The 18132-nt window shown below is 41.5% G+C and overlaps 1 protein-coding gene across 1 annotated transcript; it reads left to right on the plus strand.

The window, feature by feature from the left end:
- The first annotated feature begins 4083 nt into the window (after positions 1-4083).
- adra1ab (adrenoceptor alpha 1Ab) lies at positions 4084-10879 on the plus strand. The gene is made up of 2 exons (XM_070924690.1): positions 4084-4999; positions 10404-10879. Exons 1-2 carry the CDS (start codon positions 4084-4086, stop codon positions 10877-10879), a joined length of 1392 nt encoding a protein of 463 aa, XP_070780791.1.
- The last annotated feature ends 7253 nt before the right edge of the window (positions 10880-18132 follow it).

Consider the following 18132-nt stretch of genomic DNA (forward strand, 5'->3'; position numbering starts at 1 on the left):
TCATCCTCTGGGATACATCTACCATCTGGGAATAAACACTTTATTTAATATCACAAATCACAAATTTGCCTCAAGGGGCTTTAACAGTCTGTACAGCATTCGACACCCTCTATCCTTAGACCTTCTGAGAAGAAGTAAAAAAGCACAAAACAAAACCCTTAGCTGTCCTCTCTGAAGGGCAGTGTGTAGCTTGTGTTCAAGGTTGATAAAACATAATGATTAATGTCAGGGAGGTTTTGAATTATGAACTTCAGGCAATGACTGTTTCCCTCCGGAGAGCACAGCTTTTTAGAAATGGACCTCAAATGTGCAGTAATTCATCACGATAGTGCACTGCTCCAGAGACCTGACAGAAAGTGTTATATTACACGGTTTGTAAAAAAAAAAAAAAAAAAAAAAAAATGAACTCTTCAGTGGTCTGCAATGCCGGCAGCACAGACCATGTTGAGGAGATTCATGTGTGTGACCAGAGGCAAAGTCCAGTTGTGGTGTCGTGGGGGGAAACAACAACCTTTTCTGGTTCCAGCTCCTCAAATGTGAGGGTTTGCCGCTATTCTTTGTTTTATACCATCATCATCATAAATACATTTTTTTAGCAAGATGTCTACTTCCATATGAACATGGGCTGTAGGAACTTTTGGTTGCCTTTTTTCACTATTCTCCAATCCGCTATTCAAACGATTAATTGATCCATTTCCCAAGTAACCAATAGATGAATCAAGACAGGAAAGAATTGTTAGACGCAGCCCGTGTGCACATGAGACAGTAGTAAATCAGATGTGTGTCAGATGAGCAGTTCAGACAGAGTGCTCGAGCTTAAATCTTTTCTTGCTTTACAACCTACATGATAAGTGAATGTGTGGGAATTTGTGTAACACAATGCAGACAAGTTTCCATATGTTACAGAGCGATAGAAAGAATGGTGAGAAACGGGACCTCCTGATCTGCTGCACAGACGAAATGATGTCAGGAAGGCTCGTGTTAACATCGCGCACACTACCCTTCTGATAATAATGTTGTCCTATGCCTATGAACTTCTCCTGTTTTGATTGAATATGCCCACAGTCAGGCTACATTAAGCCGTTTAATATGCCTGCTAATATTCCGTCTCCTAAAACAAAATCCTAATTATGATTCCAATCATAGATTCAATTGGCTGACTTTCAATCCTGTAATGGCCACTCAGACGTTAGGAGGCTAACGGGAAGGTTTTCTTCAAGGGCAAAGCGCCATCTTTCCATGAGATCCACTAATGCCATGAGATGAGCAGTACACCTTTTGGATTTCAGATGTAAATTGGAGTGTAATCATGTTCGCTGATAGCTTTTAATCAAATGTTGTCTGCAGAGAGCAGGAGATGTATGCAGCCTCACTGTTTGGGGTGAGCTGCTGGTCAGCTAAAAGAAAACCTTAGGGATGCAACTACTGATGATTATCATTATCTATTATTTTATTTTCAACTCAATTGAGTAAACATGTATTTAAAGCCCATCACACGTTCTCAGAGGTTTTGCAAAATGATGAATATATAACGCCAAAAACCTCACAGGATGCGGCTGAAAAAGGGTGGGAGGGAAGTCAATAAAGGAGCAGGCCGAAAAGGTCATTTAACACATCTTACACCGCTTCATCATTTTGTCACAGCGCTGCTATCACCCTGCCCCCTTTCCATGCTAATACTTGCATGAATGAAACATGAAGCGGAGCAACATAGCAGAGGAGTGTTTACTTTGGAGAGTGAGCTGTGTTTTCAGCCTCAGGCGCCAACACAGCACATGCGGATAAAATGCAATGTTTCAACCAAGCAGCTGCAGGACGTGCTGCTCTGTTTATTTAACTTCAGGAAAGACTTTTGTCATTACATACAGATTGCGCTGCCTTGAGACATACAGCACAGTGCTGCAGAACTTACAGGGGAGACGATGAGACGTTTTTGCCCCCCACACACACACACACACACACACACACACTTTCAGGTGTTATGGCAATGATGTGGTAACGTTTAAGCCAGGTATTACAGTCATAGACCTGCATCCGATCTACAATTACAGATTAACAATTGTGTTGCTTGTACATCTACAAAGACCTGACTAATGGCTTGGACAAAGTTAGTTAAATGGCTTTCTCTAGAGAGGTGCACACAAAATAAGCCTAGAGGGGACTAAACCTCGCTCTGCTGCGGTGCTGCGTTTGTGTATGTTAGTAGGCATAGTGGATATAAAGACTACTTTAGTAGGCCATGCATTTTGATCATCTGTATCTGGGAATGTATTTCTAACCATATTGTAACTGTATAAAAACAACAGGCCCCTTCACTTCAAAACTCATTCTGGCGCCGCTGCTTAGGAATACTGCCTGACGGCTTGCATTTCACTGTATTATGTTGCTTTACCTACACTTTACCCAGTAGCAGTAGTCCTGAAACACAGGTCGGCTGAGGAGATAAACTTTCTCGATGCGGCTAAATCTCTTTGCGCAGCCACTTCACCGCACTGAGAAATCCCATTACAACCGAAGATGTATTCCAAATATCACTGCGGTTGGCTATTCTTCTGAAACAATCCGACATATCCATTCACCGCCTGTTTCATTTCAATTCCCCTCCCCTCCGGCTACTGATCCCAGCATCAAGTGTTTATTTGGGTGAATTTCGTTCCGCCTCGTGGTGGGCTGTGCAGTGAGCGAAAGCCTTTGATCCTGCACGAACATGTGACAAGCGTGACTCTGCTCTCTGAAGGCTTTATCGCGGCAGCTTTTTCATTCTTTTTTTCTTTTTTTTTCTTCTCGCCGCCGTTTATCTCACTCAGTGACATCCCGGATCTCCAACACGTACACAGAGAGTGGTACTGAGTAGGACTATCAGCGGCCGAAGTCCTCGCCACGGTAATATAGTGCCCTCCTCAAGGTTCAATTCCTGGCCTGTCATCTGGCGGCTGAGTTAGAGCCCAGCTTGCAGACGCAAGACCATCAAGGAAGCCGTCACAGGCTCCGGATAAATGTCTGCTCTTAAAAAAAAAAAAAAGAATTATCTCTGCTTTCATTTATCTTTGTATTCCCTGCATGGCTGGCTGGTTCTCTCATAATGCCACAGATGGTTTTCTTTTTGCCCCAAGGATTATTATTGCTGCTGTGGTGTCCTTGTCTTTACCCCTGTTGTTTTTGATTATATCTTGTTTTGGGGGTTTTTTTTCTTTTCTATTACAATCCTCACCACCCCTACTGCTCAGGAGCTCTATTGCCTCCTCACAGTCTCTATAAAAAATAATTTCCTTCAATCGATCTGCCCAGTTGGATAAAAGTTTGGCAACAAATTGGATATTTTATGGTTGTCAGTTATGTGCTTGCAGAAGCAAAAAGACAAGTGGGCTGTGATGTTTTTTGGATGAAAAGGAAATTGTGAATGCCACTTAGTTCACTCAAGCATAACCCCTCTTTTCTCTAATGCAGCTGTAATGAAGGGAGAATAATTTGCAAACAGACTGTGAGCTCTGAAAAGAGACTATTGAGTGATATTTTTACCCTTTAATCATGACTGGGTGCTGTGGGATGATTTGTCTTTTAGCAATTTACCTTTAATGTGTTCTATTTTATACGTTTTGATTTGTTCCTACGCTGCGGTAGAAAGAACAGCACTTAAGAGGTCTGGCCTGTTTGGGGAATTTATAAAAGCCTTTGATTATGAATGTGTTGTTAAATATACTTTCTCTTTTTGTTTCAACAGGTTTCCTGCGATAAAGCCTTTCAGCATGGTTGAACATGATATCCCAAATCTATCAGACCGCCACTTAAAAACATGAATATTTGTCATTTCGATTAAGCTGCTCTGGACTAAGTATGACAAACTGTGGCAGTGTTTCTCTTACTAAATATGACATTCTGCCAAGGAACCCTGGCCAAGGCCACGTGATCGGTGGAGCGTTGGCAAGAGCTGCCGCATCTACAAATGAACTGGACGAGCAGTTTATGCAGCAGGAAAAGCTTTAATATTCTGCATCAGGAGGAGGGCTGAAGCTGCAGTAATTGAGGAACAGATGTGGCATGAGTGTGGCATCTGCAAGAGCTCAATACGCCCAACAAATTGCAATGGTTCCTGCTGAGAACTCAAGTGTTTTCTCCACAGCAGATCGCTGCCCCAACTGCAGCTCCTCCGCCTACCCAGAGGTGGATATAGCCAAGGTGGTGGTTTTGGGGATGGTGCTGGTGGTGTTTGTAGTGTTCGGGGTCCTTGGCAACATCCTGGTCATCCTGTCAGTGTTGTTCCACAACCACTGGCGCTCTGTGACGCACTACTTCATCGCCAACCTGGCAGCGGCGGACCTGCTGCTCAGCTCCGCCGTCCTGCCCTTCTCCGCCACCTCGGAAGCTCTCGGCAGGTGGGTGTTTGGTCGGTCCTTCTGCAGCGTCTGGGCCGCCCTGGATGTCCTCTGCTGCACCGCCTCCATCCTCAGCCTGTGTGTGATCTCTATCGACCGCTACCTGGCTGTCAGCTACCCTCTGCGTTACCCGGCCATAGCTACGGGGAGGCGAGGCCTGACCGCAGTGGCTGCTCTTTGGGGACTCTCTGCAGCTATATCTGTGGGCCCCCTGTTTGGCTGGAAGGAGCCCGAACCAGAAGATGAGACAGTGTGCCGAATTACTGAGGAGCCCGGCTACGCTTTGTTCTCAGCACTAGGGTCTTTCTATATTCCTCTGGCCATCATCCTGGCCATGTACTGCCGAGTGTACACTGTGGCAAAGAGAGAGACAAAAACCCTCAGGAAGGGCAGTAAGGGAGATGGGGTTGAGACAGAGGGGGTGATGCTGAGGATACACAGAGGGAATGCTGCTCCGACGGGGGAGCAGGAGGATGAAGGGAGGACCACGATGCGTAAACGCACCACTTTTTCCCTGCCGAGGCTTCTGAGGTTCTCAAGAGAAGAGAAGGCAGCCAAGACTCTTGGCATTGTTGTCGGGTGCTTCATTCTGTGCTGGCTCCCTTTTTTCCTGGTTTTACCCATCGGTAGGTACCGAACTTCTTCTGCTTTTAACTTGACATAACCCCAGCTGGTGCCCATTGATGTCAAGTCAGGGTAAGTAAGGGTCTGTTTCTCTGACAGATAAACCCCTGGCGATGTTTCAGAAAACCCAGAATGTCGTTTAACACCACTTACTGCAGTTTTGAATGTATTACCCGATGTATTATCCTCAAAGACTCCTCTGTCCCTCTGGATAAGAAATATTCTGTCTGCAGGACAATAAAAACTTGTTTCCTGAACTGCATCAAGCAAGTGCCCTTAATCTGCATTATTTCTAATGGCCAGCAGGGGGCAACTCCACTGGTTGCAAAAAGAAGTTTGATTATATAGAAGTCTATGAGAAAATGACCCCACTTCTCACTTGATTTATTACCTCAGTAAACATTTTCCTGATGAGTTTATGGTCTCAATCACTCTTCTTCAATACAGTATGTTGTTCATTTTGTAAATTACAGTCCCATTTAGAATAAAATAGACATTAAAGCAGTGTATGCTTTTGGGCGGGGCTACCTTGTGATTGACAAGTTGTCAATCAGGATAGCGGCGTTTGGTTGCACTAAAAGACACTCTAGGAGTCGGCTGTTCATCAAGAAGTACAGTTAGAAGGTAACGCTTGTTAGCAGCGACTTCACGCAGCAGTGCAGTCAGGTTGTCGGTATAGGTGGTCGTGCATATTGTCTTCGGGTTCTCAGATCCCCAGTTCTACGTTCCTGTCCAAATATGGTCACTTCTGGTTCCAAAAAAACAAGATGGTGACGGTCAAAATGCCAAACTCGAGACTTCAAAGCGGTAGTCCACAAACCAATGGCTGACAAGTTGTGAAGACAACGTTGACATTATAAGTCCAATATTCACTCTCCTTTATTTTACTGTTGTAGCTGCTCAAGGTGGACCTAGTTTTTGTTTTACTTTTACTTTATTTTGGAGTTTTCAGGTAAAAAACAAGGGTTGGTATGGGCCGAACAGGGTTTTTCCAATTACACCGACAGTAGATTACATCCCCTAGAGCATATAGTCCACATTTTCATTTCTTCAGATCGTAGTTTTAAGGAAAAGGTCAATTTCTCCATACAGTGGGTTTTGTTGACAATTGCAATCCAGTTGTCCTTTGATGGTGGATTTGCCTGCAGCCACTTTCGTGTGATGGCTTTCTTGTTCGCAACCAAAAGTACTTAAAGCTATTCATCCTGGGCCATAAATTTGTCTGGGATTATGCTGAGGTATGATGTGACAAAAGAGCAATCAACTTCTATTCCAAAAAAATGTCCTTATTACCATGGCAATCTCCAGCCTCCAACATTCATCCTGTCCCTGAGAGCCCCAGAAAATATAGCATTATGTTCTCACCAGGATCTTGTGTAGTCCCAGCCTGACCTTACCAAATATTACAATCATCCTCAGATATCTCCAGGCCTGACTCCTTCCAGACATCTGAAACATGACAAGGATATACAACTATACACTGATTTTAGACAAGAGACGCAACCACACTTTGATTTCATATAAAAAGGTCACAAAACAAAAAGGTTGGGAAATACTGGTTTAATCGTGTTGGATTTGATAAACTCATCCATATTGTTTTATATAAAATCTTAATATGAAAAGTAACTAGTAGCAACAGTTGTCAGATAAATGGAGTAATAAGCGCAATATTTCCCTCTGAAATGTAGTGGCTAATGTAGCTAATACAACATCTTGATTTGGTTAATGCGTCATACTAATTCTTCAAGTAGTTATGTCACAGCTTAAGAATATTTTTATACGGTGCAGTGGCTATAATATCTATTCATCTAGATGGACATAAGAGTCTTTTAGGATTCTGGAAATACTTTCAAAACAGCAGTAAGTGTTTTTGACAGGTTTCCACGGATTTATCTTTCAGAAAAACACTTGTTTACAATGATTGCAATGATAATGAGACAGCGAGAGGCACAAAATGGGGCGAAACCGGAGGGGAAATGACAAAAAGGGAACCTTAAAATGATTGATCTGCTGTACAACGTTTGAGGGAATGATGTATTCTCTGAATCTAAAATGGGATTTTAATGATTCAGAAATTAATTGATGTCATAATGAGGGCATTAATTATTTCTTTGATACTTTTTCTTAGAGAGGCCTGCGTTATTCTGAAAACGTTTATTATTCTGCAGTTGTAGTCAAACATCACTGTAGATACGAGCTTCAGTTAATATCAGGAGCTCAAGAAAAGGTAAAGGTCCACTAAGCCACATATTCTCAACTTTATCTTGAATGAATTATACCTACATTTTGTCAAGAAGGTGCCAACAGTGGTGTTATCATAGATGTAAGAGAGGACAGAAAGCAACCATTGTGAAGCCCAATCTAAAATCTTAATTGCTTCTGAAATAACTCTTATGGCTTGACTGAGATAAGCGATTATCAGTGTGAAACGGTGTATATTTAAGGGTTATAGTCTGTCAGCAGTTACCTCCCAGGTCACAGATGGTGAGATTGTTTAAATGTGTGTACGGTTTCACAAACTGTAATCTTATTGACCAAGGAAACAATATATTATACAGGATGGAGGAGACGTGGATGAAACACATCTGGACAAATAATATGTGCTATCTTTTTCTCTTTCATTTGCCAGTGTATACATTCATAACCGGTAATATTAAAGGCTCAATGTGTAATTCAAATGTAAAGAAAAGGGTCGCTGTACAAAAAACAAGGAGCTGTTGCCTGTCTTAAATTGATTAACAGGCATTTTAATACAGGGATTAACACTACACAATAACTCAAATTAAGTTATTACAGTTTGACAAAACAATACCAACTCAAGGTACACAGCTTTTTCCAGTGCTTTGAGCTGCCTTCATCAGCGGATGGAGCTTGCTCAATTGTCATGGAGACAGATCTGTTTAAATGCAAGCTTAGCACTCGTGATTTCATCCATATGAATTATAGGACTTTTGTGTTTAAAGCTCCAGTAAAAGATAGAGGACCTTGAATGGGGAATTTTTTGTCAGATTACTATTAACAGGGTCAGGAGTAGACTTTCAGGGTTATGTTATCATTTTTCTAATGCTGTGAAAAGTTTCTTTACATTCGTGCTGAAACATTTAGCCAATAGCCAATTTCACAGAAGACATTTTGACATGTCACAGTAGGAAAAGCACAGGTGTAATAAAATGAATGATGGCTGAATTCCATTTACCTACTTCAGTTTCAGGGTCCTGGTATTGTGCGTGATGGCTCGCAGTCACATAGTAATATAATAGTCACACTATTAACCATCATCAATGGGCTTTTCCTACTATGACATGTCAAAATGTCAGCTGTGAAAAAGGCCTATTTATCAATTATATTTTTGGCAGAAAGCCTCTAAAATGTGACCGTTTTCTGCTTTGCACTGTTATGTCATTGTAAATTTAATATTTTGGGGTTTCCATGCAGCCCTAATTTACATTTGTAATATTGGTAAACACAAGAGTAAAACAGGTCTACAGCCTTGCTGCTCTGTGAGGCTGCACTTGGGCACAGTGGTGCGTTGAGCTAAATGCTAATGTCAGCATGCTAACATTCTCAGAATGGCAATGCTAACATGCTAATGTTTAGCAGGTAATTATACCATGTTCACCATCATACTTTAGCATGCTAGTATGCTAACATTTGCTAATTAGCACTAAACACAAAGAGCAGCTGAGACTGATGGGAATGTATTTTTGGTCATAAACCAAAGAATTTGAAAAATTGCAGTTTTGACCCGACGATAGCTCTAGATGTGAAAGGATCACCAAACTTATTACAACTTGCTTTTTACTTTTTTCATTTTATGGCTATCCATTTAATAGTTGTAGAGACATTTCACTCAGAAGCTCAAGGGATCAAAGTCATTAGGATTCATCATCTCGGAACCAGGAATGTCTGTACAGCTTTTTTGTGCCTATCCATCCAGTTGCTGGTGGTTGTACAGGGAAGGTCAGAGGATCACCAAAGTAATTAGAATTTCATCCTCTGGACACCATGAATATCTGTAACAAATTTCATAGCTATCCAAAAATGTCAACCTCACGGTGGCGCTAGAGAAAAAAAGATAGGGGATCACAAAAATCAGTAGGATTCATCCTCAGGGGATCATGAATGTCTGTGCAAGACATTCTCCATCCATGGAAATCCATTCAATAGCTGTTGAGATATGTCAGTCTGGACCAAAGTGGTGAACTGACCAACTGTCCGTCCGACCAACAGACCAACGTTGCCATCCATAGAGTCATGCTGCTACCATGGCTGAATGTATAGACTGAGGCTGTGTTCAAAATTGCATACTCGTATATCGCTAACATTTCAGCAGTTGGAACGTGTGTAATAGTGTGTTAGTATGTGATTTCAATCTAACAGCTACCCTTCCTGTGGTTTAGCACTGTAGCTACACCTATTGTAATGCAAAAGCTGCTGAGGCCTGAATTATGTTTATAATGTTGCTTGATGATATGTTTTGCTCTATGAACATAACATCAGGCAGGGCCTTCCACGCTGTGCCTCGACTCTACTGCTCGAGTTTCTCAGAGGGGACATCAAGAAATTCAATTACAAGCAACCAAATAGACCAAATAAAACACCACATTGGAGCAGAATGGGCTTCTTGTGTGAGATGAAATGGAATGAACCAAACTATTGCTCCCTCCTATGAAAGCTATTATAGATAACAAGCATGAGGCTTAATGGACTGTAATGCTAGGAGGCATCCTCAGTCACCCTGTAGCCTCCCATGGCAGCCAGTCATCGTAGAATAGTTATGCATTTCAATTGAGACAGACCTTCACGGCTCACCGTGCAGTGCTCATTCAAGCTCTGAGGCAATGATAGTCTGAGATTCAAGGATTTGCACAACTACTGAATTTTTTATTTCGTATTTTTCCTGAGCAATTCAGATGGAAAGCCTGTGTTGTGCTGAAGCGCCTCCTTTCACTGCAGCACAGTACAATGTTTACCAAGCTCAACACCTGCAGTGGCAGTGAAATATACTGAAATAATCTGGAACAACAAAGTGTGGAAAATAGCAAGAATATATTGTTTGAATTTATCAAATTAAAGTGATGGAAATGTACATTACGGTTAGTTGGCATGCACATTATAAAAGAGGCACCAGGAGTTTATCCACCCTTGTTTTTCCCCCCCCGGCCTGTATTTGAAGCCAGGCTTTACTTGAGAAAATGCGGCGTTAGGCTTATACTATAATAGTGGCATAAAATGAACTGAAAAAGACGATTAAATCTTTAATCACCATGATTTGTATTATTAATTTAGAGGATTGTTCAGCCGTCATGGAGGTATTGTCTCCCTAAGTGCTTTCTAGTTCAAGTGGTGTATTAGTGTCTGTTTCCATTCATATTTTGATTTGTCTGTTTTGTACGTGTTCTCCAGGATCCATCTTCCCTTCCTGTAAGCCTTCTGAAACCATCTTTAAGATAACCTTCTGGCTGGGTTACCTCAACAGCTGCATTAACCCCATTATCTACCCCTGCTTCAGCCAGGAGTTCAAGAAAGCCTTCCACAATGTTCTCCGTGGTCGCTGCCTGAGAACCGGGGCGCTGGCTGCTAAACCGCAAGGACACATCACCGTCCATTCCTCCAGTCCAGCCCCCACGTCTAATACCTCTGTTCTCTCCGCCCAAAACCGTGTCACTGTTAGCTCATGGTGCTGCTACAGGGCACTGTCGACCTCCTCGTCACCTGTCGGTGGTCCAGATCAAGGTCAAAGTGCACAAATCCAGAGTAAGAGTCTGTTGAAGGCGTGGTGTTTCTCAGCAAGTCGAACACCGATACCACAGAATCCCTCCAGTCATGGATCAACTAAGGTCTTACAGCTTTCTCTTGGCGTTACAGGAGAGGCTGTTTGATTGGCATCTTGAGGCAAGTTTGAGCATCCAAGCTTCAGTTTTGCCTCTGGGAAAAATGTACGTACAACTTTTCCCGTGTATATTTATACTCCTCAGAGGCATCGGAGGCCAGTCGATAGTGATTTGCCTCCAGAGTAGGCAGAAGATGACTGTTGCCTTAAGGCTTCATGCCAGAGTAAATGCCTGGAGTGTCAAATAAAATATGATTTGGGAAAGTGAATGAATAATATTTTGTCTGCATTCAACAGCTGAGTGTCGTTATTGAACAGAGCACTTCATGTCAAAACAGTCAAGAGGAGCTGCTCAGTGGCCAGCAAGTAGAAGACTGGAGTTTGAATGCACAGCAAGAGACTTGAAAAAGATACAAACTTTTTTGGTTAAAAAGTGCAAGGCAAAGACTCTTGCAGGGAGGGGACACTGTTAGTAGATATAACCAACAGTGATTGGCAAGGAATAAAAGATAATAGCATCTTATTGAAATGACATTGTAAAATAACTCCTGCACATTGCACAAAAGCCCTCAAGGGCAAGATACTCATAGATCCCGACATAATTAACATTCACCGGCTGCTCTCAGAGAGTGGAAGCCGGTGTAGGAGTGTGTATATTATATGTACGACTGGTTTTAAAAAAAGGGACTAGACACTCGCAGGCTTTGATTCAGATAACTGTCACAAAGACAAAAAAAAAGTTGGGAGTTGTTGGGGAAGGAGAAGTATAAGTTGATATTTGGGTGTGGGGAAAAATAACACTTTACAATACAGTACAGTCTCAAGCAAAAGCCCTTCATTCTACCCCCGTGAAGCTTTCAGTGTTTTTGTTGAGGCTGTATCAAATGTGTGCAATCAACTTTTAATATTTGACATTATAGCTTGTGGCATTGTTAAATAAATGAAAAGGTGTCAGATGTTTTCCTCTCAGTCTTGGTGAAGGACTATTCGGGACTACTGGTTTTCTGCCAGTACAGTTCTCCAGAGCTGCGTTTTCCCCCATGCAAGCACTGGAAATGTATTATTTTCTGGTTGTTTGAAAATGATGCATGAGCAATTTAAGCAGTGCCTGTCTGACGTCTTTGTTCTTCTGTGCCTTTCATCTGCATGTTGTCTTTAAACCTGCAATACGCTAATCGTTTGTCTTCCTGCCATTTGGTGCTGGGGCGGGTAGTGTAGAGTCCGTTTATCAGTGCCGTAAAGCCAAAACAATGAGTTAAAAAGAGGCCAAAAACCTCCACAGCGTTGCAGACTTGGTGGGTTCATCACTACAAGTGACCACTTTTACATTATACATACCTATTTCAATCATTGTTGATTTAAAAAAAAAAAGTGTATTAATGGAGCTTTAAATGTTACCTTTTTAGTATTCAAGGCTGGAAATTAATTTCCATTCGTTGCCTCATGACATTACAGGCTTGTTGGTATTCAGCTCACAGAGTCCCAGCATGATCACCTTTGTGATGTACAAGGGTGGTGAAAATAAAAGATGTGACATTATGAAAAGGTAATTAGCTTAGAATAAACCAAATCACCGCTGTAATAGAAGCTACAAAAATATATTACTGTAACCTTTGGGTGTAAGATTATCATGACTTAATGCCAACACAGGAGTAGTATATATACATATATATGTATATATACATATATATGTATATATATATATGTATATATACATATATATACACATATATATATATATATATATATACACATATACACACACAAAATGACATTTTACACTTGGACTTCCATCACATTTTCATATATTCATTCATTCATTTAAATCTTCATAATATTAGTTCATTTTCATCTCCAATGACTGTTTGAATGTCAAATCAACATACACAATCCCTCCTGTTTTGCCAAAACTCACAGCTTTACACGGCAGACGCCGCCGTCTTTTGCCTTCCAAAGAGAGAAGAAAAACATACCCTGAAAACTAATGACTCATAACACAATATCAGTGCTAGAGGAACAGCAGAAGAGGGAGAATCATCAAACCACTGCTTGCTTTCTGTGTGTGTGCACATCCAAGCCCAAGTGAGTTTGTGTCAATTCGTGTGTGTGTGTGTGTGTGCGTGTACACTTGTGTGTGTGTGTGCACACCTGTGTGTGTGTGTGTGTGTATGTGTGTGTGGCAGCCGAGTGCTGGTGTGTCTGCTTCCATCAGTTCAGATATTATTTATGGAAATACGTGCATCCGATTCCTATTAAGCATGCAGCTTTCATTTTCCAAAAGCAGCGCAGGATTCAGACAGTGTTGCGGCAGCTGTCACATGAAGGCAAACACTGCTGTGATAAATGGATCCAGGCTCCCATTACTGGAAAGACAAGCATGCGCTGTTTAACCTAATCAGTTGACTTAGCAAAGTGAGGTTTCATTTCAACGTGGCGATAATGATTAATAAGTGCGTTGAGCAGCGAGCAGAGCAGATGACAAGAATTGTAACTGCATCAGGAAGTCAAAGAGGCCTAGTTATTTGCGAGGAGGAATATATCAAATAGGAAACGTCTTCTGAGAATCTCCTTGAGTTGGTTTCTGAGCATGATTTTGACATTTTATTGATGCTCTCAGATGCATTGTCATTACATTGATAGCTTAAAACAGCAAGTGGGAAAGCTATGGAAAGAAGTTTTGTAACGATGGATTCACTGCCCAAGTACTTAATGGAACTCTCTCATGCGCAAAATGCTCTCTTGTGTGACATATTGCAGGTGTCTGCACTGATGTTTGTGCGAATGTGCGAAATGGAGTCGCCTACTTGCAAATGCAACTCCTGGCATTAGTGTTGCTGTTAAAGTTGCCAAAATTGCCCACTGTGTTGTTTACTTGAATTATTTTCTGTCTCATTGAACGTTAAGATGATATGTTTGGAACACAAGAGGTGACAAATTATTGTCTGCCAGCGGAAATTAAAATTGGACAAGGTTGTTATATTTTATGGTGCCTGAGTTATTTGTTACAAGTGCTTATAAAATTTGGGGGGAAAGGCCAAATGGCTTTGCAAATGTTCTTCCTATAGAGCAGATTTAAATATCTGGGCCACTCAGTGGGATGGATTGGACAGCAGCAGCACAGAAAATTGTAATGTGAGAAAAATGAATAACGCCGCAGTTTCATTTGTTGTGCCATAAGCAATGTAATGTCCCTCCATCTTAGGCAACTCTATTCTATAGGCATATTAAAATTAATATCTAAAGCAGCATTTATCAATATGATTTAATGACTCAAACAACTGGATGTCAAAGGGGACACTCGCAGTAATGGACATAATGAGCATATTTACTTTATGGTTCAGTGTGCGCTCTCATCAAGCATAGCATTACAGATAAACCCGCTAGCTGATGAAAAAGTGGAACATTTAACAGCTAGAAAGCGGGTATTCATTCAGGAGTAGACAAAAACAACTAAAAGGAGAGTGAATATTGGACTTGCATTCATCAGGTGGACACGACTCCAAGCAAATGCTAACGTTCCTGCTCATCTGTCGAGACAACACGGGGTTTCAAAAAAAGCTCAACAGCAGCACCAGACCAACAAACAGCTCGGTTGCCAAAATGGCAGAACACTGGTTCTGGGTGTTGATGTGCAGCTCCACTGATCAAATGAAGTTCAGGTGTGGGTGATCCAGGCTCTCAGAGAGGGGCGTGGCAGACCTGAAACACCTGAGGCCAGAGGAAAGTCAGTGGACGTAACACTGTGGCAACAGGATCCATTTAGCTACTAAACATGAACATGAGGGCAGAGTTATGACCACATTTTCCTTTTTAAGGTGTGACAGGTTTGGGAACGAAATGATGTTCCCACGTCATTTAGTTCCCAAAAAGCTCTTAAGAAAAGGGAAGACTCCTGTGGCATGCCGCCCATAATTCACGCAAGGTATCACGGGGCTAGGAATACCGTGGATAGGCCATTTATTCTGATGAGACCTTTTCTCAGAACTACATGTACAGACTTAATATGTGTCTTTATCATTGTTATTGGTATATTGTGTTTGGTGACCTGACATTATTCCCAGCTCCAAACTCCAAACTCAGCCAGAATAACTAAAACACCTGTGTGGGTGTGCAGGTCCTTGAAGATCTTAAAAAAGAACAAAACCTGCAGCAGAGCCAGAACCAAACAGCGACTGAACAGGAATACGAACAGGTTTTCTGTTACAATGAAATAATGTCACTGTATTGCAGAAGCTCAAGAAAATCAAGCTGTTGCTTTCTCCCATTTCTGTTTTACTTCTGAGCAAATCAAAGCACATAATAAAAGAAGAATAATACAAGAAATTACATTACACTGTATAAATGATTCACCTTATCACTGCTGGCATTTGGAATTATTAAAGCTCATTGTGTGTGTGTGTGTGTGTGTGTGTGTGTGTGTGTGTGTGTGTGTGTGTGTGTGTGTGCGTGGACTTAAATAATAACTGATTTGAATGTTGACAGCCGTGAATGAAAATTAATTAGAAAAGACTAATACCATGTAAGATGCATCTAATACTCATGTCACCGACTTGTATTAATAGCGGTCAGCTGTCATCTGGCACACTGAGTTCTCTTTCCTGGTTCATTCAACTTGCTCTTGACATCATCAAGACACCTAAAATTGAAAAAAAAACACTTGTGGAGGTAAAAACGACGCTGCGATCTGTAGTATGCAGCCACAGTTTGTCTTCAGGCAGCAAACAAGCACACGCCATGTTGGGACTCATTTTAAAAAGCCAGACTGAGCTTGAAAAGGTCAGTACACTTGTCCGGTCAGTGGTCCCGTCTTGTCTTAAAGTACGCACAGAATCAGGACAGCTTAAGTGTTCCACTTAAATAAACACTGAGCGAACCGTCAGGTAGGTCTGTGTGTGAAGTTCACGTCAACATTGTGCGAAAATAATTAGCACTACATGTGGACCTTTTCATTCCTCATAAAATCAGAGGAGAAAAAGAAGAAAATGCTCCCGAACTAAAGTAACACAACAATGGTGGGAGGCTTGGATTGAATTGTGCAAACCTTTCTCAGGTTATCAGGTCTGTAAGTATTTAAAAGCTTAACCTTGATTTCTATCTATTAATTTACTTAAATAATTAATTTTGTAAACACTGTAAAGCAGTTTGTTTGATCCACGGTGTCCTGCAAAGTCAAAAAGCAGTAATTTACTTCACAGTTTTAAATTTATCTATTGTCCTGACAAAAGGAGTTTGGGCACTTTCAGAACATAAGTAAATGTAATCCTTACTGTCCTACAGTCACGCCAGTGGAGATAAAAGCAGTGTATTTAGCCCTGTCACAGGGCTGACAGACCTGTCCTGTCTCACTGAGCAGGGACTACCTCCACCTCTCGCCCCAAATCTGTGCTGAGACCGGCTCCAGCCTCCCATGACCCCACACAGGATAAATGGGTGTAGAAAATGGATGGATGGAAGCCATTAGACGATAGACACACTGAGTGAGGAATAAAAACGTTGATTGCAACTTGTGAATACTTGACATGAAGCCACCACTGGAGGGCTCTGCATGGCATTACTGTACACCAGAAGGACCACCACAGTGATTTTACTGTAGCTTCTGTGTAACACAAACACACGTTCAGATACTACAAATCTACCAGTGGGCTGAGAGCACACCTGATAAACATCATGGTGCACAGTATATTTGATTGATCTGACAACACAGGCGAACTGGAGTTTGGCTTTTAAACACTTTCCTTTTAAAATGCAAGGTAGGATTAAAGCCAGAGAGAAAATCCTTGCCGAATGAGTAAATACAAATTATACTTTTCATTTAAATCTCAGTCAGTGCATATTTTATCATCTTTTCTCACATTTTTTCATGTGGCTCTGAGGAAAGCACATAAGAGTGCCTCTGAAGTCAAAGAGCGTTTTATGCTGGAAATAGTTTAAATTCATTACAGTGCTGGGTTTGTGTACTGTAATGCTCTTGGGAACAGGCCTGGCAGGTTGATAGTTGGTTACCACTTACTATTCGACATTTCAATTCGGCTCATTTTGTATAAATCCAACATGAATATTACTGAAATTGATTTATGTATTCAATCATTTCATCAGTTAACGCACCGACGTGAGTGATTTACAATCAGCAGAAGATGTGACACAAACCATCGAAATACTGAAATCATTCTTTATTCACAAGCTGGGGGAAAAAGGAAATCCCAGAAGACAGTGGCAGAGGAATCAAGGAGTGGCGAGTGAACAAGATGACAGCACTGCCACCTAGTGTAGAAATATTTAATGCCCAGCAGTGATTTAGCACATGCAGTATGGAGTAACAAAGAAGTTCATGTGAAGTTACCACCCTGCTGAAGTGTTTCGGGTAAAATGGCCATTTTTTTGTGACCTTGTTATCTCGTCGAGCTGGAGACTATCCAAGCATCACGGTTCATCAGAGGGCTAACACACGGAAAGGCAAAACACATTCACACCTACATTCAATTTATCTAACCTTCATGTCTTAAGACTGTCAAAGGAAACCCACTTGAACACTGGGAGAACATACAGACTGCACACAAAAAGCCTCAGTCAGTCTTGTTGGGTTCAAGACGTCTACCGTGCTGCCAAACCCATTAGAGGCGGAAATGAACCATCACAACGTTCAAATTAAAGATTCATAGTTACTGAGCGACGTAGTTCATTCATTTTTTTCTAATCTACGTGATCGCATCGCCTTCACTGCATTGCTTCTCATGGTCATCAGCTCTGTAGTAAGTTGTCTGTTGCCAGGTTTTAGAAGAAGGCAGGGTTTGAACATACTTCATAGCAACTATTTTTGTCATTTTTCATGTGTTCAACAAAGTGCAGCATCATCCCTTCAAAGACAGGCTTTCCGAAAGCGAGCACTGTCATTGGCATTTGTATAATTCACTGTGTGAAGACTACTAGAGTTTCTGCTAGTTTCTACCCTCACTAGAGTTTGCCTTTGCATGTGGTCGGACAACACGTTAACCTGGTTTGTTTGAGGCACACTAAGGCCTTAAACGTATGTAAGCACTGTTCATGTGGTTAGATTTGCGACGACCTGTCTGCTACAGAGTTATCCTATTATGATTGTTTCGTGCGACTTTCATGGTCTTTCACCAGGAACTGGAGCCCCGGTGCAAAAGCCCATTAAAACCCATACAAGATTTGTCTGTACATGCATTGAACACCTCTAAACTCTACACTACATTACAGTTCCATCAACAAGAGGTCCAAACCAAGTAACATGTAACTGGGACCAAAACCAAAACCTTGGCCAAATGTCATTCCAGTCATTTT

Source organism: Enoplosus armatus, chromosome 18 (genome assembly GCF_043641665.1).
Source record: "Enoplosus armatus isolate fEnoArm2 chromosome 18, fEnoArm2.hap1, whole genome shotgun sequence".
In the NCBI taxonomy this organism is placed as follows: Eukaryota; Metazoa; Chordata; class Actinopteri; order Centrarchiformes; family Enoplosidae; genus Enoplosus; species Enoplosus armatus.